This window comes from Heterocephalus glaber, unplaced genomic scaffold (genome assembly GCF_053883595.1).
Source record: "Heterocephalus glaber isolate CG9 unplaced genomic scaffold, H.glaber_assembly_v1.0 deba00001689, whole genome shotgun sequence".
NCBI classification, from domain to species: Eukaryota; Metazoa; Chordata; class Mammalia; order Rodentia; family Bathyergidae; genus Heterocephalus; species Heterocephalus glaber.
Window position 1 is genome coordinate 777579 of NW_028258414.1, and position 27823 is coordinate 805401.

The 27823-nt window shown below is 35.2% G+C and overlaps 1 protein-coding gene across 12 annotated transcripts in view; it reads left to right on the plus strand.

The window, feature by feature from the left end:
- Positions 1-27823, plus strand: part of Tcf12 (transcription factor 12) — a 384470-nt gene that overhangs the window by 155532 nt on the left and 201115 nt on the right. For 11 of the 12 annotated variants that reach the window (XM_087199164.1, XM_021237170.2, XM_021237171.2 and 8 more), the window contains one exon: positions 17587-17660. In XM_087199164.1, coding sequence (XP_087055290.1) covers positions 17587-17660 — 74 coding nt within the window. Of the gene's footprint in view, positions 1-8206; positions 8232-17586; positions 17661-27823 lie in introns of those variants that run through there. The other variant, XM_021237175.2, reaches the window with a different exon arrangement.

Sequence of the window (27823 nt, forward strand, 5' to 3'; positions counted from 1 at the left end):
CTCTTCCTCATGTTGGTATATTCCAGTGTCTGGACAACAGATCTCAGAGATTCTCTTTCTCTACTGCTTACCACTCTGCCATGTTCCTGAAAGTCTTAGCTATTATAAATTGTGCTACTATAAACATGGACATGCATGTGTCATTGTGGAATGATGATTTCAGTCTCTTTGGGAAGATACTTGGAAAGGGAATAGCTGGATCAAATAGAACCTCGGTTTTAGTTTTTTGAGGAATCTTTATACTGATTTCCATAGTGGTTGTATCAATCTACACTCCCACCAGTAGTATAGGAGGGCTCCTCACACCCTTGTCAGCATTTGTTATTGGTTGATTTCTTGATGATAGCCATTCTTTCTGGAGTGAGATAGAATCTCAGTGTTGTTTAAATTTGCATTTCTTGAATGATCAGCAATATAGAACATTTTCGTGTATTTATTGGCAGCTTTATCTGACAACTTTCTATTCATTTCTGATGCCCATGTTTGATTGGAGCATTTAAATTAAGGGGGTCTAATTTTTAAGAGTTCTTTATATATTTAGATATTAGTCCTTTGTCTGCAGAATAGCTGGCAAAATTTTTTTCCCATTCTGTAGGTTGTGTCTTCACTTTCTTGGTGGTTTCTTTTGCAGTGCAGAAGCTTTTAAATTTGATGTGAGCCCATTTGTTGATTCTTTGTAATATTTCCTGTGGAACCAGGGTTTTCTTCATAAAATCTTTGCCCACACCTGTGTTCTCCTCAGATAAATGTATGCTCTTGTGGCTGGGATAGCATGCTGGATTGCACAGCAGAAATAGAACCAACTGGCTCTGTGGCTCGCTTTGTGATTGGGGCCAGGGTGTGACTCCATAGTCCAGAGGACCTGCAGGATTTATGCGAGGCTGACTAGATGTACTGCCTAGGCCTTAGCTGACCTGTGGGCCACAGAGCTTGTGCCAGGTAGTCAGTGTGCACTTACTTATAACTTGGCAGCACTTTGGGCAAGAGGTCTATTTAAGCAGGTGGCGAGTGCTAGGGCTGTGAATGCACACTCCAGTGAACAGGCTGGCTGTCTAGGCAGGCAGGTTTGTAAGCCAGTTAATCCCAGCAGGATTCATCTGTATATCCTCTCTTTGGCTTGAGTCTGGTATGGGGGAGGGCACCCTGATCCACGGTATGTGCTGGAGAACACAGTAATGCTGCTTTCCCCTGGGTTTGGAAGGTAGTGATATATGTGTGAGGTGGCAGACACAAACTGTGTCCCCAGAATCTTGTGTGTGGAAGACTAGATTATTCCTCAGACTTTTTGCCTCAATGGCCAGACAGTACAGGGAGCAAGGTCTAGGTGAGCTGCCCCACACCAGCACCACTTTTTAAAAAAAATTGTATTTGACTTGATCAACTTTCCTTATTAATTTTTCCTTTCAGTTTGAAAGCCCCTCTTCTTCCTTCCAAATAGAAGGTTTCTTTCTGTGTGGATCTTCCTGACCTTTGTGGATCTTTCCTGAGCTTCTCCAATGGAATGCCTCCCCTAGCCAGCCATGTTGAACCTCCCCATTTCATTGTTAAGGAACATAATTTAACCCTATTTATTTGGCTTGTATGTATAGTCCTTTATCCCTGAGAACCCAGAAGGATGTATTGACAAACAAGAATATGAAGTAAAAATTTACATACAGTAAAATAAATGGACCTTAAATATAAAATTCAATAAGCTTGATAAATGCACATACCTATAGGCAATAATCCAATCATGATGTAAAGGCTTTCCCTCATTCTTTATAGTGGGTATGGTGGAGTGCTTCCAGAACTGAACACTTAGACTTCTTAAGGCAGCTGGTAAAAGTGTGGTGGGTAACTCTCTTCAAGAATTGCCCCTCTGTAGGGCCAGGGATATAGCTCAGTGGCACCGTGCCTGGCTGGCAAGTGCAAGGTCCTGAGTTTGATCCCTGGCACAAAAAAGAAAAAGAATTGCCCTCCGCTGAAGGGACTCACATTGACCACAGTGATATCCACTTTCCCAGGCAGTGTATATCTTGTGACTGGTTGATGAGGTAGTGGGGATCATGGACACATTTAAAATTCTTAGCCCACTTGTTGGCAGTTACCAAAGGCTCAGAACTCCCTATGTGTTTGCCACTCTACAAGGTGTGATTGAAATGTATGGTGAATGTTTAAACAAAAATGTATTACAGTTAAAGACACATTGCCATTAATTCCCCCTCAAAATAACCTCCCTCCCCCCTCCCTCCCCCTCCCGCCCTTCCCCCCCCCCCTTTTCACCCGAGATTGAACTCAGGACCTTGCCCTTGTGTGGCAGACACCAGAACCCCTGAGCTAAATCTCTGGCCTTACACATAATACTTTAAAAAGGCCCATCATTCTTACTCTTTTTGAGGCACTTCTGGAAATCATCTTTTGTCTTTATAAGGTGTGATAAAAAATCCAGTGAATGCTGCTACTGGGTGTTACCCAACAGAAAAGCAGGCTTGTAATAATGTCATGGTGTGTCCTCACCCTTCATATTCACTGGATCTGATACTGTGAGACTTCTGGATCTTCCCTAAAGTCAAAATAACCATGAAAGGTAAACATTTTGAATTGATTTCAGGACCTTAGGGCAGCCTGGACAGCATACCTAAAGACGTGAAAGAGGACTCCAGAGCTGCTTCACAAAGTGACAAGAATAATTTGATAAGTGTTTTAGAAGCAAGGGGGCATATTTTGAGAGGGATGAAGGGCAGTGTGTCTTGTACTGTAATAAAAATTTTTAAATTTAAAAATTCACCTTAAAAAATCACATTTCATATCTCAGTTCAACTTGTCCTTTTGCCCCTTTGTATTTTCTTTACTGTATCATGGGTGTTGAGCATGAGAGCACTTTACAGTGGACTTGTTTCCCACAGGTATCCAGCTAGTAGTATGTTACCCAGGAGACCCAAACTCCACCACTCCAGGAAGATCACTCATGGTCCTATCTGTAATACCAGTACTTCTGAGGCCAAAGCTGGATGATCATGAGTTTGAGGCCAAGCTGGGCTATATAGAGAGTTTCAAGCTGGTCTGGAGTACATTGCCAGACCCTGTCTCAAAAAAAGAAAAGAGCAAAACAAAAAATCCCCCAAAACTTTCATATCCTCTCATCCAACCCAAACAACCATTGTTTTGATTTCTATCATTATAGATTAGTTTTTCCACATTGAAAATGTTATTTTTCAATTTGAATTTGAGGCCAGCCTGGGCTACATCATTCAGGGCCAGCCTGAACTGTATAGCAAGACCTTGTCTCAAAAAACCAAAATAAAATAAAATAGTCAATGGCAAGACCAATGTCATGAAGATTTTCTCTTGTTCCAGAGATTCTTACAGTTTTGGAGTCTCACATGTTAAATTCTTAATCCATTTCAGTTAAATTTTGCACATAGTAAGGGATGAGGACCCACTTTCATTCTTTTATATGTGAATATCCAGTTTTCCTTTAGCCCATTTGGTGAGATCACCTTTTTAAATGTTGTCACTTAGGTCTGTAAGCTTTCTGAATACTGTTTTGCTGGATCCTATAGATTTTATGTGTTGTGGTTTTATTTTCATTTGTCTCAAGATAGGTTTTAATTTCACTTTGGCTTCTACCTACTAGTTGTTAATAGTTCCACATATTTGTGATTTTTTTCCAGTTTTCTTTTGGCTATTGATTTCTGATTTCATTCCATGGTAGTCAGAAAATATACTTGCTACAATTTCAGTCACCTTAAATTTGTTAAGACATATTTTGTCCCTAACGTGATCTACCTCAGAAAATGTCCCATATGCACTGGAGTAGAATGTATTTTGTGCTGCCATTAGATGGAGTTGTCTCTATATATGTGTAAGGTCTATTTGGAGTGTTTAAAGTGATCATTTTGATATTTGTGTTTATTTTTGTACCATTTTGTAATTTTGCTACTTATAGGTGTGCATGGTAAAACAACCAGTAAGTATATAACTTGGCAAGCTTCAGAAAAATTGTCCTTGGAACTTGTTGGTAGATTTTTAACTTGTGTATAATACACTTTCTTCATCCTGTAAAGATCCCTGTACTCTTCCTAGTCAGCCTATCTGAAAAGCAGTCACAAACTCGATTTTTTAGTCATCAAGATTTTAATTTTTAAATTTTGTCTTGTCTTATAAATGAGATCAGTCTTTCATTTATTATTTCTTTTGCTCAGCATAATATTTTTGAGCTTTATGCATGGTGTTGTGTGTATTACTAGTCCATTTCCTTGTAATGCTGAGTAGTAGTGCATGAGTGAGTATAACAGTTCTTCATTGATGTTCAGCTGGATTGTTAACAGGTTTAGCTCTTATGAATAAAACTGTCCTTAGCACTTATATAAAAGACTATTTGTGAGGAAATGTTTGTCTTTTGTTGTGGTTATATACCTGGAGTGGAATTATGTCACAGGGCATGTGTATTTTTATCTTTTTTCCAAAGTATATAAATTTACACTGCCATGGGCAATACTTAAAGATTTTAGTAATGAATCTTATTTTTAGGTCAATTTTATTGTTATATAATATAGATGGTCTTAATGTATATTTTTAATTTGTGGCAAACTTCCCTTTTTTATATTAAAAATTCTCTGAATTAGAGATTTTTAAAAATGATATGCTTTATTTACATAGACAGTGACCAACTTTTCCAACTAATTTTTAACACGTTAAAAATGCTGAGATAGATTTTTAGTAAAATTATTTACTTTTGTAAACTGGATTATTCTAAATAACTGAAATTCAGATTTTTAAAAAAAGGTTAGACCTTTCGAAAGTTCAAAATTTAGAAATCTACATGGCGTTAATTTTGCTTACAGGTTGCAATTATAAATATGCATGAATGTTTTATTTGATTCCGTTAGAACCTTGTGCTATTGTCAGAAGTTTTAACTGAGCTCCTTCTAGTGTGGTCACCTGTGTTCTATTCCTTAGTTGTCAGTTGTATCCTTTATAGAGGCTATCTTGCAAAATTATGTTGTTCATCACGGTGGCGAGAGGGATTACAAATAGATACATTAAAACGCTATAGCTGCTGCTAGGAAATTAGTTTTTATATTAAGTAATGGTGTCATTTTGTATATAAAAACTTTTATTGAGCTGCTTCTGTGTATCCAGCATTGTAGGTAAATGTAGTCTTTATTCTTAATTTGGTCTGAGCTAAATGTAGTCTTTACTCTTAATTTGAGAAATTTTAAAAGTGTGATAGGTGATGTTCACTTAAGCAGTATAACTTCTACAGTGTGTGACAGATTTATAAATATGATAGTACTAATATTAAGGAGAACTTAGTAAAGGAAGGGAGGCTGGATTGTTCAAAGGAGGTAGAATCTAAGTTGAGCATTGAACCAGTCATTTAAATTAAGTAGAAAGAGGTATAAGTGCTGTTAGGACTAATAGAAACTGTGAAATATTCATGGCTTATAACCATGTGCAGTGAAAATGAAATAGACATTGTGGTTACAGTTGAGTATAACCAAGTATGTTTGAGTGGTAAGACATTAGAATGTTGATTCTTGAACATCTTGTCTTGTGCATCTTTTCCCCCAGTGTCTAGAATTTGTGTGATAATAAGAAATTAGTATATGCTTTTTTGACTATTAGAGTTAGGGGAGAGAAGTAGTTGTAACTGGATTTTCAAAGGTTTTAAACATAGGGACAAAACTGAGCACTTTTAATAATAAACATTTATGGAACAGATGAAATAAGCTTTCCATTTTAGATGGAAAAATTGGAGAAATACTCTGGGCATTGAGATACTGGAAATGCTTCTTAAATCTGGGATAATGTGTTTTAGATGAGTATTAAGGAAGATTATATTGGCAGAACATTATAAGCAGGTGATGTATTATGAACTAGTATTTTCGGAAGATTAAGAGAGACACAAGCACAAGAATCTAAATACGTATATCATGAAAGCTCTAAAAGGTGCCCCAGAAGACATTCATAAGGGAAACTCATTGTAGTGATGGTGGAGGGAAGAGAGAAGGGAGAATCAAAGATGATGCTAGTGTACAAGCTTGTTGACTTGGGCTGTTATGTAGTAGAAATATTAAACTAAGGTTGGGATCTTTTTCAGAGGCATAGGAGAAAGAAATGAAGAGTTTGTCTTTAGCTATGATGGATTTAAGTGATGAGAAGGTACTCATGAAAGTGTTCAGGAAGAATATGGAGACTCAGGATTCAAAATACAGAACTGAAGTTGAGGCTGGGAATGTGCATTTGGAAGTTAAGCAGGCAGAGGGCATGCAAATCATAAATTAAATGAGCAGTTCAAGAAGTAGAATATAAAATGACAGCATAGTACAAAGGGCAAGTACTTTTAGTTTTTTAAATTTTTTTCTTTGAACAGAAGTAGTAATAGAATATAGAAGGAGAAGCCCAAAGGTCAGATCAGCAAATCTAAGCAAAGCAAATTGGTTAACAAGGTCTGATGCTGTAAAACAGGAGCAGGCAAATTACAGCCTATGGCTGTTTTTGTAAATAAGATTTATTTGAACACAGCTATTCTATTTGTTCACATATCGCCCATGGCTACTTTTGTGCCACAGTAGTAGAGTTGAGTAGTTGGTATGGAGAGCAGTTGACCCTCAGTTGCCTAAACTATTTATCGTCTGACCCTTTACAGAAAAATGATAGCTGGCCTCTGCCATAGAGACCTGAGAAATGAAGACCAAGAGGGCAGCAATTGTATTTTAGGATTAGGATATCTTTGGTAATCTGAAAGAGTTCAGTTTTATCCTGTAAACAAATGTTTGCTAGAGCCTGCTGTGTACCTGGCATTTGGTTTTACTGGTATGGTCGAGAAGAGGCTAGATAGCAAACAGTTAATTAATGAGTATGTAAATGGTTAGCTAAGAATGAAGGTGGTGAATGTAAAAAAATTCCTTTTGTTAAATATAGAAACCAGTGAGTTGTAGTTTGAAGGGTATAAGAGGAAGAGTTTTTTTTTAAATATAGGGGAAATATGAAAGAAACATTTTTTGGAGTTCCTTTCAAGATGCAGTATTGCCATTATAGGAATTAATGGTCTAAGACTTGAATGTAGGGATTACATGGGCCTCATTACAGGAAATGAATAGAGTTGTTTGTCAAATTAAGTTAAGAATACTAATTGCTCACCCAGCTGTTTTTAAATAGCAAATTGTGTTAGGTAATCAGCAAAAATCCACTAAAACGTACTTGATAGTTATGCAGAAACTGCTTTATTGGTACTGACTTTTGGTCCTAAAGGGTATTATAAAAACAAACAAACTAAAAACCTTTATATGCAGTTTTCACATTGGTATAGTATTGTACGTTTTTTGTTTAATGTGTAAGTGCAGTCATAATGTTTTCATCTTCCTTCTCTAACCACCAAACCCAGATGCAGTTGTCTCGTTCAGGAGAGCAGAAGCATGGGCTTTCTGACTCCCAGAGCATCAGGGTGTGCTCCCATTGATAGAAGGGGGTCTGCTTGCCTCTCTGTCTTCCTAGACAAGTAGAATGTTTTATTGTGTGGTTGGGTTTGGATCTACCAGTTTATTTGTTTTCTGTTTGTTCATCTGTATTTTGTTCGACTATACTTATTTTCTTTTGGATTTTTATTTTCTTTAGGACTCCATTTTGACAATAAACTGTCTTTTTATCAGTACCTCTTTTTTATTTTTTAGGGTTTTTCTTTTTCTCAGTAGCTTCTCTAGGGATGTTAAAATACATCGTTAACTTCTCACAGACTATTTAGAATTAATATTGTACCACTTTATGTAAAATGCAAGAATCTTCTGACCTTGTAGGTCTATTTACCTTATGGGTCTATTTATTGCCTGCCTTTAAGCTGCAGTTGTCATGTGCATTACATCTAAATGGTTTGTAACTCCTGTGAGAGAATGTGATTTTTGCTTTAAACGGCTGTATGTTTTAAAGACTTTGAGAGAAGGTCTTTTTAATTACTCTATTAATGATCTTTTTTTTCCTTCTTCAAGTTCCAAGTTTCCCTCTTCTAACATGATTTCCTTCAGGCTGAAGAACTTATTTTAGTAATCTTGTAGCAGAGTTATTTTGGGGTGCATTCTTAATTTTCTTTCATTTGAAAATCATTATTTCACCTTCATTCATGAAGGACATTTTTACAGGGCAGAAAATGTTGGTTGATAGTGGATTTTACTCTCCCCTGTCCCACCTGGCCTTCAAGTATCTGAAGCTGGTTTTCTACGCCTGGTAGCAGCCACAGTTTCTGAAGATGAGTATGTAACAGTTGAATTGTTTCTTGCTATATAATATGCCACTTTCTCGCCATTTTTGAGGTTTTTCTTTAAATTCTGTTTTTAGTAGCTTGATTATAATGTGCCTTGGTGTGACTTTCTTCATATTTCTTAGGTTTGTAGTTCACCAGGTAGTTTTTAATAAGTAAGTTACATATCTCTCACCATATTTGTGAATTTAGGGAGTCATTATTCAAATATTTATTTCTAACCTATTTTCTGTTCTCTAATTATACCTATGTGTGACTTTTTAAAATCTCCTTTGAGGTCTCTGAGGCCTTGCTCATTTTATTTTAATCTTTTTCTCTTTTTATGAATTAAATCATTTCTGTTGATCTGTTATTAAATGTATTTCCCCCCTGTTATCTCCATTCTCTTTAAAGCCCATCCAGGGCATTTTATTTCAGATATTTTGTTCCTTTACAAAATATTTTTGTTTACTTTGTGACCTCCAGTTTTATAATTTATTACAAGCATATGTCCTTTGATCATTGAGCACATTTATAATACTTCCTATAGTACACACACACACATACACACACAGCACTGTGCTTCTGTAGGCTTTGCATTCATGTATTCAACCAGTTGGATCAAAGATATTTTTTAAAACTGTCTCTACAAAACATACACAGGCTGTTATTTTGGTCATTGTTTTTGAACCAATGCATTATAGCAGCTATTTATAAAAAATTTACATTATATTCAGTATTATAAGTAATCTAGAAATGATTTCATATGAGACTTAAGCATCTGATATCCATAGGAGTCCTGGAACCATATAGTTCCCCTTGAATAATGAGGGACAGCTGTGTATGTGTTTGTTCTTATAAAATGAATATACATGTGGGGTGTGTGTGTGTGTATGTGTGTGTGAATAAAAATACATATATATCTTCCCACCTCAGGATTATTTATAGTAGCTATTTGTAGAAGCTTACTGAACCATAACAGGAGCAGAGTTCTCTAGGTCTAGGAATTTAAGATTTCCCGATTATCTTAGTAATCTGCTTTTTAAAACAATTTATTTTACCAATTCTTTAAAATTGACTTACCGTAGTTGCTTGGTATCACTGTTTTATTTTAGATTTCTTTTTAAATCTTCCTTTTTGTTACTGAATTCTTATGATGGACTGTCACTAACTTTACACTAACATGTTCTTAATCATTCAGTAAACATTTGGATCTAAAATACCACACTTACAGAGATGAACAGGTGTATTTCTTGCTATAAGTTTTGTTGGTAGAATATACATGAAAATAATGATCAGTTTTGAAGACAAAACAAAGCAAATTATTTTCTAAAGAAGTGTTATTAATTTAGAAGTAGTTGATAGAGGACATTTCACAGAGGTGGGAGCATTTGATCTTAGTGTGATTGACAGAAATGCAGTAGGTATCTGAGTGTGGTTTCTTATACAGTAAGTTCCTCACGAATATTCAAGTTGCAAACTTTCACAGATATAAACGGGCCGGGCCTCACATTCACTTTAATGATTTACATTGTATATTTGTGTCAAAGATGTATAAGATTCACTTTGTTGGACTTATGACAAGACTTATAAACGAACATTCTCCTGGAGTGGAACTCGTTCATAAATGGAGGACTTATTGTACCTGTAATCTCAGCACTGTGGGAGGCAGAAGCAGAGAGAGTGCAAGTTGGAGTCCAGCCTGGGCAACTTGACATTTTAATGAGATCCTGTCTCAGAAAAAGAGGCTGGGATCCCTACAATAAAACCACTTTCTACATCCTGCCAGATCCGACTTCTAATAGTTTGTTTTGTTAAACAAATCTCTATCTATGTTCATACTTTTTTCTTCTATTATCTTTATCCAGTTTTCGTATTAACACAATGTTGATTTCCTAAAATGAGGGGAGAAGTGTTCCTTCTTTCTTCTGCTTTAAATGTTTGATATAATTTATCAGTTAAAATGTCTATGAGCCTGCTGTTGTCATATAGGTAGGTTTTCAAGCTAGGAATATACTTTCTTTAATAGGTGTTATTCAAATTTTATATTTCCTCCAGAGTCGGTTTCATTAATTTGTCTTCCAAGGTACTTCTTAGAAGTTGTCAAATTTATTTCTAAAAGAGATTTTTTAATATGCTTTCTGTATCTTTTTAAATTCTGTGAAATCTGTGGTAATGTCTTTTAGATCTTGATATTGTAATTTTAAAAATGTATAACTGATATTGTGTAACAGGAAGAAAAGGTCTAAAGGAGTAGGGGAAGTGGGAGGGGTAGGGGAAAGGAAAGAAGGGAAAAGAAAAAATATGAGAAAAGAAAAAAAAATGGAAACAAAGTCTTTGCAAATAGGGAAGGGTTGAGGGGGCGAAGGGAGGTCAGGGAATGGGGAAAAAATAAGAAGCAAGATACATCATGGAATAGTAGAAGATCCTAATGATGAATGTAACTGTATTTTATACCTAAAATGTACCAATAAACTTAATGGAAAAAAAATAAAGGAAAAAAAAGAAAAAGAGGCTGGGAATGTAGCTCAATGTAGAGGCTTCAGGTTCAGTTTCAAGAAACTGCAAAAAGAAAGGGAAATGGAAGAGGAGAGAGAGGAAGAAGAGAAGGAAGGAAGAAAAGGAGGGGAGAGTGGAGAGGAAAGAAAGGGGAAAATAAAAATGAAAAATAAAGGACAGGCAATAGGTAACAGATTAGGGTACCTATTCTAGGGCTGGAAAACAGTGGAAGTACAATATGAATATGTAACAAGTCTCGATGTGTTTAGAGAGTGATGAATGTCTTGATGAGAATGGATCATGAAGAGATACAGTAAGATAGTGAGGAAAAAAGATAAATTGAGACTCCTTGAAAAATGCCCTGCTCAGGAATGTGTCATTATTCCCAAAGTTGAAGAGGATCACATTTGAGGAGTTGAATGAATTTGATTCAACGTGTATTTATGCCAAGATACATATGGGCAATGTTTAGTGTGAAATAGAATGAGCATAATAGAAGAGTAAAGTCATGTACAGGACATGTATACCAGAGTACTGTACATAGAACAGGTGCAATAGTTACTAGAAATAATGCATGATGGAGATAATGTGAGTGACTGGCTGGTTAGGGGAGTATGAAAAAAGGAGTATTACAAAATTCAAGAGAATAGTTCATTTCTAACCACATTTGTATATGTCCCAGTATCATGCTGAGTATGTGAAACTTTCTGTGCATTTTTAAATTTGAAAAGCCTTTTGTACCACCACAGACTGTGGAGTAGTGAATATAGAATGATCTTTCTTAGGCTGTATGACAGAAAGATGATTTCAAAGTCATAGTATGATTTCTGTGGTTTGGCTGCCAAGCTAGTGAGGACTATGGTTTCTCTAATGTTTGTAGACTTTTCTCTTTGGGAATACTTACTTGCCTTGTTCATAGTTATTTAGTTTAACCACTTCTTGGTGTGATTTTCAAAATACTATTCAAAATTGTTTAAAATATGTATTTTAATTAGCTAACAACTTGAAGGATATTAAGGCAACATACCATTCAGTTCTTCTTCTCCTTCCCCTTCCTTCCCTCCTTCCTCCCTCCCTCCCTGCCTGCCTCTCTCTCTCTCTCTCTCTCTCTCTCTCTCTCTCCCTCTCTCTCTCTCTCTGGGGGAGGGAGTGTGCCTGGTGTTTCTGAGCAAAAGCATGGGCCATGCAATTGAAATGGAGTGTTCTAAGAAAAGAAGAATAGGAGATAAAGTCTGAGAGTGGGAGGTAGGACTTATAAAACATTTCAGACCATTAGATTAAATTTGGAGTGAGATGGGAAGCCATTGGTAGATATTTATCACAGGATTAGTGTGATTTCACTTGCTTTTTTTTTTTAACAAGCCACTCTAGTTCCTTTGTAGAGAATACAGACTACTGTATAGGAAGGTCAAGAGACTATTGGAATAATCCAGTGCAGAGGCGATTTGATTATATTGAAATGGTTTGCCATAGTTATTTGGGAGGTGGATACAAAGTAAATCTAATGAAAGTATATTATGGAAATACTGAGATGGGAATTTTTTTGGTGACGTGCATCCAGAGTCAGAGAGGCATCAAGCCTTTTTGCTCTCCCACCGTCATTCTCTATGCTCTCTGTGCCTCGGTGGAGGAAATCAGGTGGTGTTGGTGTTGAGGGTGCAGGGCTGTGGTGTTCAGACTGAGGGGCAGTGAGAGGGGCCCTTCCTTTTTTCCAGCAGCTTGACTGCTAGTTCAGGGGAAGATTCAGAGACAACTGAGGAGCTTTTGTCAGGATTGGAATGTCTTCAAAACAGAACAAATTCTATAGTAGGTCTCTAGACAGTTTCCACCAGACAGTTCCCAGGTTTCCCTCTGGGAACTTTTAAATTTTGGTTTCTGGCCATCAGATAGGTGGTTTTTGTTTCCCTTAAACAGATACACCTTGCATTTTCTTTTAGCCCTATATTCTTACTTTTTGATTTAGTCACTGGCTTTTTCTGTTTAGTTATATCTTTTACATGGCACTTATATCACAGTGATGTGGATAATAACAATATAGCAAAATCTGTTTGAAAATTATTTTCAGAATAAATCATTTTCTGGTTGAAATTAGCTAGGTGTTTAGTACCTTACTCTACTCTACTGGACTAACAGCCTTAATGGGATATCTGTATTTGTAAGTCTTTTTTCCTTAACAATGCCAAACAGAAATTTTACTTGAAGTTTTAAAAATGATCTGAAAAGGTAATTTCTTCTAATCTTTCACCACCCTTATTGTCTTACATATGTGGGGTATTTTTTTTGTTTTTAAAATTAGACCACTTTACCTGATAATTTATTGTATAGACTCTGTAATAAGTTAAAATCTTTATAACCAGTGTTACACATTTCATATGAAGGAGTTTATCTTCTATTTCCCTAGCTTTTTTCTCTTTGTTTTAATTTGTAGCATAGTACCAAAAACCTTGTTAGTATATTTATATTGATCCTGTGTCACAGTGAATTTCTGGACAAACACATTGGCAGATTATCTTATGTATATCTGAAATTTAAAAAATGTTGATGGTAGGTTTTTAGATGTGTATTAATTTACAATTGATTGCAGGCTTTAAGTTCTATCTAAAGGAATATCATTAATAGTTTTTTATTAAGTTTTATTTATGAAATAAAGACAGGCACATTCATAACTTTGGTTCTCTGATATAGTTATCTCCAGTCAGATTTCTTTTATCAAACCATTTATTGAATCCCTTTATAACAGATGGTAATCCTGAAAAGTAGATTATCTTTTCTTTATGACAGTGCTGGGATTTGATATTTTTGGAGTACATTTTACTTGCTAAAATTAAAAATTCGATTTTATACAGGAAAGGCTGTGTGGGTGGAGGGGTAGGTAGGTATGTGTGAGCAGTAGTAGGTATGTGTGTCCCAATTTTACATACTGTATAGACCCCTTTTCTACAGGGATAGACTCTTGTGTGTGATACCTAAGCAGCATGGCCATACTGACTTGCTTTTCTTATTGCTTGTGTTTGCTGTAGGGGTATGGGGTATCTTATGTCTCTCCTTCATCTTCCTCTTTTCTTCCTTTCATTGTTTTTCAGCTTATAACACTGTCTACTGCTACCCGAAGTATTTTCCCAATTCTAGTTCTACTTCTGGATTTATAGGGTCTTTGGTTGTAGGTCTGGCAGTGGCCAGTGGGAGAAGAAAGTAGGCTGCCTGAGACATCCCCTTTTTCCTCCAGGCAGCTCTTGTCTAAGCCTCATCAGACCTTAATTGATCCTTGTGCAGTCAAACTCGGTAGCTTTTGCTAGTGGATATAAACATTGAAAAGCCTGTAGGACTCTTAAGGTACGATGAAGAGGAATGGGTGGGGTAAAAGGCGTAAGGCAGCTTTAGGATTAACTCTAGGAATAGTGCCCTCTTATCAAGAACAAGTGGTTGTGGCAGTGAAACAGAAGCAGATGGACTATATCTGAGTTTTTCGTAAACTTAGGCAAGAAGTTTATCTGGTCATCCAAGAGTCTTATTCTCTGGCACCTTGAAAATCCGGTTTCCACCTTTTATTCTTTCTCCAACATCTCAGTCTTAGAGAACTGCATGTAAATTTACTAATTTCTAATTTGCTTGTAGTTACTTTTTTAAATTAAATGTTTCTATAAAAGAAGGAGGCAGTTTGCTTTCCTTAAATTCACATGCCATTGTTTTTAAAAATGAACTTCTAAAATTTAATGTTTGTTCTTTACTGGAAAATATTAAAAATATGTATACTTTTAAAAATGGGGCACATGAAATCAAAATATTTATTGAGTTTTATTTAATTGGTTCCACTCAGAAAAGCTAGATATTTTATATATATAAAAGATTTTTAGAAGGGAAGGAACATTTACATCTCTGTACAAGTTAAATTATTGATTACCTTTTTGAATTTGGTTGAGTGGGAATAATTTATTAGAAAATCAAACAACTGAAGAGTGTTTGTACCAGTTAATTATTGTTCAACTTTACTAGCTCTAAAATTTTGAATTGACATGTACATACTAGAAATAGGAAGGAAAGAAAGCATATGGGAATTATATATTTTAGGTATATCTTAACAAAAATGCCCCTTCTGCCATCCCTGTATTGCAACTATGGTATGTGTTCTTGCTTTCAGATTTTGATCAATTTGTATAATGTCCAATTAAGTTTATCTTCTGTGTTAATTTTTTTCTGCTTACCTTGGTCTTAATGGCTAAAGCTTTGGGGGTTTATTGTTCCTGTCACTTTTCTATGTTTGTATAGCCATTGTCTTCAGCAGAAAGGAGTCATTGATACAGAAAGATGACTCTTGCCTTTGTCAGTGCCAGCCACGACCTTTTACTCAGTTTAAATATGTTAACAATGAAACTATAGAGCTCTGAGTTTAAAACCTAGCCAGATCCTTGTTAATCTGTAGCACCCTTTGAGCCCCTTGCCATGTCCCATAGAAGTGATATATAGTACTCTTTAGTTAGTGGCTGTTGAGCCTATTTTACTTAATATTTGCTTTTCATTCATTTTGTGGAAGGAAGTAGAGTCACTTGGTGAAAATTGATTGTTTTCATAGAATTTTGTGTGTTTCCTTTAAATTGTATCTAAGAAGGTTATCTGTAACTAGCACCCATCTCTTCTGTTTTCTTTTACAAATATATTTAAAATAACACAGAAGCCTCATATTTATTAACCATTTGCTATAAGAAAATACAGTCATGAAAAGGACAAATTATGGTCTCATTATTTTCATTAGGGCAGGACTCATCAAAATAGGTTTCTATTATATTTGATCAAGGAAAGTATTTTTTTTACATACACAACTTTTTGCAAAAATTATTTCCAGTTTTATATATTATTACATATTAGTGGATTTTGTAGGTTAATAATAGTCTTTGTCCTTGATTGAGTCTCATAGGAATACTGTCTACAATTCCACAGTGTTTATAACAAAGAAAATGCTTGGAGGGCTGGGGATTTAGCTCAGTGGTTCCAGCGCCTGCCTCGCAAGCGCAAGGTCCCAAGTTCGATCCTCGGTACCAAAAAAAAAGAAAGAAAATGCTTGGAAAGTAGCTCCCAAGGTACTGGTGATACTGGAAAGATGTTAATAAGAAGTGTTTTTACTTGACACTACCTGTACTTACAAAAGTCTTTCTTAAATTTGGAACTTTAATAAGAATTATTCAACATTGAACAAAACATTCTGTATTTTTATACATAATCTTTGATTTCAAAGCTTGTGGTTCATTTGGATTGTGCCTGGAATATTATCTGTATAATAGTCTCCCGTTGTCTGCAGAGCATATGTTCCAACCCCCAATAAGTTCTTCAAACTGGAAAGTACCAGGCCTCATGTTTACTATTTTTCCCTACATATGCATACCTATGATAAAGTTGAATTTATCAATTACAATAATATTAAAATTAAAAATTATATTAGCGTACTATAATAAATGTTATTTAAAATTTATAAATTATTTATTCACATTTATATTTGAACTGCAGTTGACCAGAGTAATTAAAACTGCAGATCCAAGGAACTACTAAATATCATCTTTCCTATTAACTCTTTTTCTAAAAAGCTATTACAATATATATTAATCACTTGATACAGGAGGTGCAGATTCATAAAAAGAATAAATTAAGATTCTAATAACTAGATGAGTAATTAGGACAATTGGTTTTACAAATTGACCCCCTCCCTTTTCCTGCTCTTTTATCATCTATCCATCTATTTGGCAATTCTGTCCTATTAAAGAAGCATATGAATCATGGTGAGTTATTGGAGCGTTTGTGGATTTTATCTATCACACACCACATTCTCACCTAAATCACAGAGGACCTCCAGGAATCCTTGAAAAGGGAGAGAGATTCTAACTTGGTAGAGTGTTGTCATTGTAACATCTAAGGATTTTGCATACACAAATGAAACAGAGTCAGTGTTTTATGTTTATTACAGCAAAAAGCTTAGAAGGGATTGGGAAATTATACCCTCCTAGGAATCAGGGATGAAAAACACTCGAGTCTTCAAACCAGAAAAGGTAGAAATCACTGACTGAGAGATCTCCAATTCTTCTAGCATTTTCTGAGAATTGATAGAGAGATGAAAATAATGTTGCCCAAGTTTCAGAAGGTTGATTAAGTTACACAGTGAATAGGTTTGGGTAATGGTTATTGATTCTTTCTCATTTTGAGTTTTCCTTGGCAATATTTATAACATCTACATATTTGTACTTGACAGTATATGATTTTAGTGAAAGTTGAAATGTTACCCACAAAATTACTAGGCTCAGTTACCCTGTTGTTTGAGTTGTTTTAATGTAACTAATATTGATTTGATAGGGTTTGGTGTAGTTTGACTTATTTTAATGTATTTAGTTACAAATATCTAATCACTGTTCTGAGACCAATTTTATTGAATTGAATGGTGGTTTAACTTGTTTCCTTTTGGGAAGAGGATAGGAGCTAGATTTGTCATATTTTCATGTAGACTAGTACTAAACTAGAGAAAGCTTGGGATTCATCCATTCATAAGAGACCTGGGTAATAACCCATTCTGCAGCCTCCAAGTGAGTATTTTAGTTTTATAATTCATTCACATGTATGTATATATATGATATACATACATACATATGTGTGTGTGTGTATATATATATATATATATGGCATTGTTTGGGGGAATACTAGAATAGTGATGATGACACACTAAAACAACTTGTTTTCTACGGATCTCTGAGGCAAGGAATGATATGAAACTGACTTTATAAAAGTCCAAATTCCACTTATTGGGTTAAACTCTGCTGTTACCACACAAAAAATGTTCATCAAAACATTTTCTTTTCAGATTTATATATGTCACTCTTTTTTTACCTTAGGTATGGATGAACGTGGAGGTACAACATCTTGGGGAACAAGTGGTCAACCAAGCCCTTCCTATGACTCATCTAGAGTAAGTTTTCTTGCCAACTCTTGATTGGAACTATAAAGATAATTTGGCTGAATAAGTAATTTCTTTCATATATAAACTCAATTTCTTAAGCGAAATGGAGATTAATTTATTTTTAAGAAAATAGAATACCCAGTTTCTTCATAGTAGATTTAATTCTTTTTATAAGCTGCCATATTATGGAGGGAGTTTATTGTATTTCCTACACTTTAAAAGATACTCTTGCTAGGCATGGTGGCACAAGCCTATAATCTCAGAACTCTGGGAGGTTGAGGCAGGAAGATCACAAGTTTAATCTTAGTTTGGGCAACTTAGTAAGTCCCTGTCTCAAAGAAAATAAAAGGGTTGGGTCTGTAGCTCAGTGAGAAGGTCCTGGGTTCAATCTCCAGTACTTGATTGCTGGGGGGATGTTGTTTCTTGGTGTTATTTCTGTCTTTGGAACTACATAACTCCTCACTAACAAGCTTTGCATGGCTTCCTAGGTACTCTTCATACTTACATACCTGTGTTTCTTGGCGTGTTTATTTGCTTTGAGAGATGCCAGTAATTTCCAAAGCACCAGCTCTCCACTGCTGTCTCCAGTCTTGATCCCAGTAGTCAGCAGCTGGATCAGGGACTCCGTAGCATATCCAAACAGACAAAAGAGTTGGCATTTTTTGGTTAACAGTTAAAATAAAATCAAGCTAATTTTCTACACGCTGAAAGGTAAAAGAGCCTTTTCCAGGAAAAAAACAACAAAAAAACCCCCAAACAAATACTAAAATCCCAAAAACATTTAAAAATGATACTGGAAAATTAGATCAAAGAATTGCTCGTTCCTAGACTGACTAGTGAACTGGAGGTTAAAAGATACTTTTCCAAAAGACCACACTTTGAATAATGAATAATTTCTCATTTCTCTCAGAATTAACAGAAGATAGACAAGCATAAAAATTTATGGAAACTTAACCCTTGAAGCAAATTGGCTTAAGTAGTAGAAGGAAAACTGAATATGTGATTGGAGTTCACAATCTCAGTGTGGGTTTTATACTCTTTTCCATTGAAAAATGCTGCAAAGTGCTTTTTAAAATATGAGATTTTGTTGTTATATTTGGCCATAGCTTATGTCCAAATTTTTAAAAAAATAATTTATGAAGTACTGAGATAGTTACATGGAACCCAGAAAAACACAGAAATGGTTAAACATGGGATTTTATGTTTCTCTTTTGGAAATGGAAGGCTGAAAAACTTGGACTGTGGTATTGTGCTGGGTACCCAAGATTTGGGCTTTACTCTCGACACTGCTATGAACTAGCTATTTAATCTTGGGCATACTATTTTATGTTGAGGATAGTTAGACTGGTTAATGTCGAATTTTTTTCTCCTTTAAAAGTTTTGATTTTTTTTGAATGGTACTGTAAACAGGTCAGCTAGGTTTTCTGTTTAAATTTGCAAATAACAGTTTTGGGTTTTTTTGGTACTGGGGATCAAACTCAGGACCTTGTTCTTGTGAGGCAGTCAGCAGAACCACTGAGCTAAATCCCCGGCCCTGCAAATAGCAGTTTTATATAGTGGAAAAGTCACAGAATACTATTTATTAATATTGTTGGAGATTTTCTTTCAGAGGTTTGAGTTGCTATAATAACATGTTACCTGAAGTGCATTAAATGGTTCCTTTGACTCAGTAGTTACTTTGTTTTTATTCAGACTTTCAGTTTTTTTCCACTTAATAAGATTTTAGAAGCAAAAAAATTGTAAAAATATATCCAGACACTTTTGTAATTCATGGACCTGAAATTAAGTATGTCTCCAGAAATGAAAGCCAAAATCCTGTTTTTAAGTGTAGAATGTGTACAGTGAAAAGTTAAAATTGATTCTATAGTAAACTAGTATTCTGTTTTTAAAAACAACCCAGATTAATCTCTAAGTGCACTCAGCCTCCCATAGAACCATGTACACATTCCTGCTTGTCCTTTGAGAGATCAGATAAAGTTATGATTCAGTGCTGGCCTTTTGTGTTGTTGTTCCCACTAAAATTCACTCTACCTTCAGCTTCCCTCCTTGTTTCTTAGCCACACTATAAGCCTAACATGGTTTAATGAACTAGTTAAATTGTGTTATTTGTTGAATTTGTTTTGTTTGAACAAAGATCTGGATACAATTTCAAATTACTGTATTTCTCCCTTTAGCTTTTCTTACCCAGAGAGATATTTGTGGTCATCTTTGCAGTCTCCCTCATTGTTTCTTTATAGGAAAATTATCAATCTGTAGCTTTCTATCATTAAACACTTCATTATCTTGATAATTTTTCATAATCACAAGCATAAATGTTATAATATAATTAATAACAATTTCATTTGGCCAGAGTACTTCATTCTATTTTAGCACGTTGAGGTTCTTAAAAATTCAGAAATAAACATTGCTATTAGCTAGAAAATAGTTTTGACACATTGTTAGTAAAATAACTCAGTTTAAACTTTAATGAGCTTTCAGGTACTTTTATAGGAATTATGTAGATGAAATTTACTTAGACTCAATGTTTAAATATATTTCCATCATAGCAAATTGCGTCATTCAAAAATAATTTGATTTTCAGTGGAACACTTTATTTTACTTTTTATAAGATTTGTAAAGGCTTAGGTCCCACACACAAAAAGGTATTAGATAACTAAAATATTAGTGCTTTGTGGAGTTATAAAACATGCTTTTAATGTATATGGATTAAACTGTTTTAGCTCCTGTTTTGCCCCTTCCTGCTCCAACTCAAAACTCTGTGGAAGAAAAACCTTTCTACAGTAATGCAAAACGTCATCTGGCATGGTAGCCCTGTTGATACTGTGTGTCACAAACATGTTAGTGTACAGGAGTGGCTATACAGTCGTGTAGTTGAACTTAGTATTTATTTAACAGCTTTTGAAAGGAAATTTTTGTTGTGTACACTTTCTACCTTACAGGTACCATCTTTAACTTTGATCCAAAGGTCCTGTTCAACTCTGTTGATCTTGATGCTCAGTAAGCTCTACTTGTGTCCACACTTTTCCAGTGTGCCTGGTCTCACACATTTGTCCACAGCAACAAAGTCTCTGTAGCAGCACGCTAGCCAGGTGTGGCTGTCCTTGCTCTTACCATGTCACAGTGTAGAGGTGGTTAAGTTCTTGGTTAGCTGAACTGCTCATACCCCCAGTTAGTGAAGTGTTTCTGTGAGGTTGATACAGTAATTATAGTCGTAGAAGAAATGATAGACATGGTCAACATTCTTAGGAAATGTAGTTTTTGATCATGTTTGCAACATTCAGAAGGAAAGAGTACTGTCTTTGGGATTTGTTCCTTCAGACATCTCTCTTTGATAGAGCCTTGTTTTCTGCACTGTTGAACTCTTGCCCACTTGTGCAGAAAAACAACAACAACAACAAAAAACACATACAAAAAGATCAAAGAGGCATCATAATAAAACAATTCTGGGCCAGGGATTTAGCTCAGTGGCACCACGCCTGCCTCGAAAGTGCAAGGACCTGAGTTCAATCTCAGGTACTGGAAAAAAAAAAAGTCTACAATAAAACACTTCCAGTTTTAGAAATGTTGCAAAAGTCTTGGTCTAGGTAAAGCATCAGAGGCAAATGAAAAATTCAAATCTCAAGTACTGTAGACATAAACAAGAAGTATAGTTAATGAGTTTGTCTCCTCCCTCTCTTACCTTTTAGTGCAAAGAAATGTTTTCTGTGATTGATACTGTACCATCCACAAAGGCCAGAAAATAATTATTTTCCTTGTTTACTACAGTGTTAATGATTTATTCTAGTTTCAGAAATTATTTTCCTTTTACTACTGGTATGATTCTGAACAAGTTATTTAAACTCTGTACTTTATTCATCTGTAAAATGACGATAATAGTAGCTACTTCATAACTTCGTTGTCAGGATTAAGTGAGAATGGTAAAGCACTTAGAGCAGAGTCTTGTACATGTTGAGTGCTGTGTGAGTGTTGGCTTTAAACCTGTTTGTAAAAATTCATTTACAGGATCTGTATGTAACAGTTACACAGATGTAAATGGATGAATACATAGGCAGGTTTGCTGCATTCTGAGTGTAACAAGTAAGAATTATTTGTGACTTAATCATGCTTAGCATACTTTTATTGCTTTTAGATTTGTAAAGGACATAAAAGCAGTTTTCCTTTCCTTTCAATTATCCACTTCGTACTTGGGAGAGCAAAAATTTCTTCCTAGTAAACATTGATATAAAAGTTTTTGTCTCTTCCTAATACAATGCTTTATACATAACAATGCTCTGTACATGTTCATAGAATATAATCAAATTGGGGAATAATCATTAGATGTATTAGGTAAATTGGTTTTGGATGCTGAGGAAAGAAAGAATTAAAATACATTTAACATGATGAACCTTGAAGTACATGATGGTGGTATTAATGGTAGTAAGTTTTTCTTCTGTGCTTGCAAAAGTTAGGGTCCTGATCCTTAGCTCTGAAGTTAAATACTAAAGTACCAATGAGAATTCCACCTGGGTTGTGGATATGACAGGGCTCACTACAGAGTAGTTCCCTGTTGAAACTCCTAAGATACAGAGTTTTTCATTTCTTCATGTAGTGGGTAAATGTGAGTTCACTGTTAGAAACTACTAATAGAAATTACATTTATAGGGGCCATCAGTGACAAGGGGTTGGTATTTTAATCAGAAGCATTTTCCAGTTTACAAGTGACTGTTGTAATATATTGGGGTGGGCAGCATTGAAATGAATAGAGTTTCAGTACTTTTTTAAAAGCTTGTTAAAATTTTACCGTATTTTTTTTCCTCTTGTAATAATGGTTTGCAGAATGGGATGGTCATTTGCATTTTTGCTCTGCTACATTTTGTAGTATCATAGGATTTTCAAAGCTGACAAGTATATTATTATTATTATATCCAGTCACTGTATTTTCTAGTTGAAAAATCTGTTTGAGATTGGTCATGTTCAGTTTTGTGCTGTCTTCCCAAAATAAATGAGATCTGGCTAGACCTTATGACTATAATCAGTGACAACCCCTGGCCTAGAACCCAGATATTCCAACTCTTACATTACTGCCTTAGTATTTCCCATCTCAAAAATTGACCTAAATATTCTGCCATTTCCTGAAGGAGAGAAGAGAAAGATGAAAACAGAAATAGATCTGCAGAAGAGGATATGATACAGAAAAATTTACCTACCAATTATAGTGTATTGAGGTAGCATAGTAAAATATTATAGAATTTGAGGGCAGAACATTAAAATCAGTACAGCTGATTGATGGAGTGCCAGTCTTTGAGCAAGTTACTTGCCTTTACCTCAGATTTTTTTCTTTTTCATTGGTAGAGATGGTGTAAGTACTAATACTAACTACTAAAGTTCTGAATTAAAGCCTGTTAGAGAAGGGGAAAACCAGGGATGTGGTAATGAGTTGGCTTTCAAATACTTCATTTAGTTACTATGTATGACTCAGCACAGGGACTTTTTATTAAAGGATGAATAGTAGGTGTATTTTGAGGTCTTTCCTTTGAATCCTTGCTGTGACTTCTACCTACCTATAGCAATGAAGGGGTTCGAGGGCACAGTTTATTTAAAAAGCTCTAACAGTGGGCATTTCATATAACACGAGTCAGCAACATAGATGGAGAGCAGCAACCTGACAGGTCAGATGGGAAAGGGAAATATTCAAGTACAAGGATTTTGATGGTGTTCCAGTCTTCTAAAATTTATACACAAAACCACATAGGAACTTGGGATTAGGAAAACAAAAATAAATGCAAACTCAACTAAAGTAAGAATATAGTTTTGAGAAAGTTATCTGTATGAGATTAAAGTAATTTCTCTTGCAGTGCCTGGACTAATCCTGCCAGATGTGGCTAAGGGGGACTTTAATTTTGCTTAGAGCGCTTTCCATTCTTAGCAGGTATTCAATATCTTTTGGTACATAGGGGAAGAGCATGGCTGAGAGCCACTCTGTGGTTTGTAGATAGGGAGTTCGATAAGAAATTAATAGAGCATTGCTTCACTTCATGTACTACCTGTGCACAATACACAGGTCATTCTGACCTCCGCAAGGGTTATGCTGGCTGGAGTTTTGGGAGGCAGTGGTGAGTGTAGTTCATTCACATTTGACAGCAGAGGCCTTGGCACTTTCTAGAGCAGAATACCTGTTATTTTCCTCTCCCAGTAGCACTGTGACATGAAAGTCACCCTTGTGAGGATATTAGTGTGGTCTGCTTGCTTTTAAGGAATTTTTGCTTTTCATGCCACCCCACTGTTAAGATTCTGAGATTGGTAAATACATTGTTTTTGAAATGTTAAAGATGAACAAATGTATATTTTAGAGTTCTGGAAATATGAACACTTACAAATACAAGTCATATTTACCTAAAGAGTTACACTTTAAGACTCTTAACTCTTCAGAGACATCAGTGGGAGAAGTACAATTAGGTAGCAAATAATTTCATTAATTATGGAAAGGGAGGGAGAGATTACTTTGGGTGGTCAGGAAAGACTTAAAGGAAAAAGTGTTTGAATAAATTACTGTAGAGCAGTAAACATTTGTATGAAAGAGTTGAAAGAGAGACATCTTTCTGGAAATGTAAAATAATAGGGACACAAACACAGAGGCTCACTAAATCACTAAATTCAGTAGATAATAAATCAGCCTAATTTGCAGGTGAATAGTGTAAGATAAGGCAGATAACCTCCCTGTAGAAGAAATGTGTCCTTCAGGGAATAGCCAATTAAAATTAGACTTTTATTCAGGGAATGACACAAAGTGTTTTATAAAGATTGAGTTACTGTGTTACGAAGGATGAATCCAAACTAAAAGAGAGACAAGAAATAGGAAAATCTGAAAAGATTAACTATATGATCCACTCATGATGAAATTAGACTTTGGTTAGTATGATAGAAGCCAGATTGCCAAGACATGGATAAAAAGAAAAATCTCACCCTTCCCATATACAGGGTGACACAACTAGCTAGGGAAGATGAAAAATCATATAGACACACTCCTTCCACAGAATGACGACTCCTGAATTAAACTCCGTGTATTTTTTAGTGGAAAAATCTAGTTGTGTGAATAAAGAATAGCTTTTATTCATTGTTCTCCATTTTTCAATACTCATGGGCAATGGGATTTAGTATTACTTTCTTTCCTGTAGATTAAATACTTTATCTAGATTATGATTTGCTGTTTTTACTTTTGGAGGGGTAAAGGGCATAGATTTTTATGGTACCTGTAGGAGTTCAGATGCAATAATTAGAAAGGGCACACAAATTTTGAAATAGTATTTTATCCCTCTTGATCTCAGTTACAAAACACAAGATGAAGCAGTTAAATAGCAAAGCAAAACAGGGACAGAATTAAAGTAAGAGTTTTTTATATGTTGCATCTATGTTCTCATTAATCTGTTTTGTTATGTAACTTCTTCAGAATGTTCTGAATGGAGAAAACTAGTGGTAAGAAAAGGGTGAATTTTAGGGATAGGTTTAAATAAACCCATGAGAGTAAACATTTGTTCCTTTTGGTATTCAAAACATCATCTGCTTTGAAACTGTTATCTGTATAGCATTGGATAATGAAAAATGGGGTTATGATGATATAGGCACCTTTAAATCTCTTGACAGCAGATACTTCATGTTGAAGAAATCACATCTAATCACATGATTGGATTGCCCATTATTTCATTATAACTCAGTCAAAGCTTCTGTTTTTCCAGTGTAGCCATTCTTAAAGACAAACTTGTTAAGATGCTCTATCAGATCTTTTTGGAAAGAGCCTTTATGCCAGTTTCTCACATCACTATAAGTTTCACTTCACTTTGTACACCTGTAACTTCTTTATAGGGTTTGATCTGGCCTTTAACATTCTTGTTCATGCTTTATTGTTAACAAGTAGAATTCAAAGGATATTGATCTTTGAATCTTATGTACCTTTTTGTAATTATTGAGCTCACTCTTATTTTCTTGACAGCCTCTTTAACATTTTGAGTTTAGAGATTTCTTACTTATGGGAATAAAATGTAGGGTAGATCCTGGCTGAACAAGTTTTTAGGCCAATGTAGCTTATTTATATTAATAACGATAAATATAACTAGCATTTATCACAGTAAAATTAATAAACTTCATTTTTACTTATTGCCTATTCTCATCTTCATACTAACTCACTGAGAAGCCATTTAAAAACCTTCTGTTTTAGAGGTGAGGAAATTGAGCCTCAGAGAAGGTAGATAATTTCCCAGATATTAAACATCTAGGACTATTTATTGATTCTTTAAGTTGCTGTCCTTTTTACTGTGTCACATTTGCTGAAGTAAAGGGGACTGTTGTTTTATTCTTACTTTTCTAGGACTTTAAGGAAAAGTACTCTAGAAATTTTAAGGTGATAATACTGATCATTATTCTTTATAAAATATTGCTTACATTTTATATGTAAAACAAATCACCTGATAACAACAAAAAATGAGCCAAAAGATGAATCAGACAGCTCTGTGTCCAGATTTTACCTTTATATTTGATCTGGATAAGCTAATAGCTGAGCCTCAGATTTCTCATCAGCGAAGAGATTTTTCTTGTGAAAAATGTGTGAGAATTAATTAGAAGGAAATTCATAAATATGTAGCACATATCTGGAATCTATAAGTGTTAGTTCCTCTTTTTACATTCAGTCTCCTAAAAAGTCACATACAGTATCTATATCTGTACAGTACAAAATCATACTTGGAATTTTAAAAGCCTTGGGTGCACTTTGGAAAGGCAACTGTTTTGAATTCCTAGAGTATGTCCTGACTACAGTGATAGACTGTTATGGTTTTTAAAGTCCAACAAGAAATTGTTTAAGTCACACACAAAATACTTTGTTTATATTACTAAAACAATCAGAAAAGTTTATTGCATTTCAGAACTTGTGATTTGAAGATTATTAGGAAAAGGAAATGGGACCACCCGGTTTCTTAGAATCTACATTTTTTATTGTTACTAGGCAAGGTCTAAGGCAGTCTCCCAAAGAGGAGAAGGAAACCTCAACTCACCACATCCTTGGAATAGGTTGTAGAATTTCGGGAGGCATCAGTGAGATGCCCAAACAGGTTTTTAAGGAAGAATCAAAGAAGTACACACTCAAAGAAAATAGAACTTAGTCCCTCAAGAGAGAGGCACATTATGGTCTGGGGCTAGGAATATTTATTGTTTTGGTGGGTGTCCTCAATACCAATCATTTAGGGTGTGAACTTCTAGTGTGTGTCAGGTTTTCCTTTAGTGTACTAGGTTAGGATGCATATGAAGTTTACTGTTGGGTACCCACTTGACAGTGCCGTTTCCTTGAGGGTAGAAGACTGTGGGATTTGAGGAGGAGGTCAGTTTACAGATTTATTATATCTTTAAGGCTCACAGAAATTTTTTGGAGTAAATTTCCTAAAAGTAGAAAAAAAGCACAGTAACTTTGGGTGACTTTGTGTCCTGAAACTACAGTTTCTTAGAAGTGTAATTTAAAAATTATGATTTTCCTTTTATCTGTCTTTCTTCTAACCCACCTTGTTATGCCAGAATATAGATTCATAGTCTAAGAAGAGGCATCAGTTTCTCAAATCTGTTTAAAAAGTTATATATTTCGCATGGTGTAGTTATAAGACCTAAATGAGATTATGTATGTCAAAGGTTTCCATGATCAATACATGTTCCTTTTGTGATGTACTTCTGTTGTCATGTACTCTGATAGTTTTATTCTGAGAGTAAAAGGACCGAAATGTTTCTCTTTAACGGCAGTTGAACTGCTGGTGTTATCAAATGAAGTAATTTTGATTTCATATCATAATTGTGTTATTCTTTATATGGAACATAGTATATTTTGGTGTTTAATATAGAATTTATGATTAAGCAGTAAATCACCAGCTGTGCTGAACCACATAGTCATACATCACTTATTGGCAGGAATGGTCCGAGAAACGTGTCTTCAGGTGGTTTCTTCACTGTGCCGAGATTGCACAGTGAGCATGTGCAGACCCACAGGGTGTAGCCAGCCACAACCCTAGTGTATGTGATGGAGCCTGTTGATTGCTGTGGACAGCCTGGCACCATACTGAACACTGGACACATGTAACTCAGCAAGTATTTGTGTATCTAGGCATTAAAAAGTACAGTATAAAAATGCTACATCTGTATCATTACCTGCCATGGAAGGA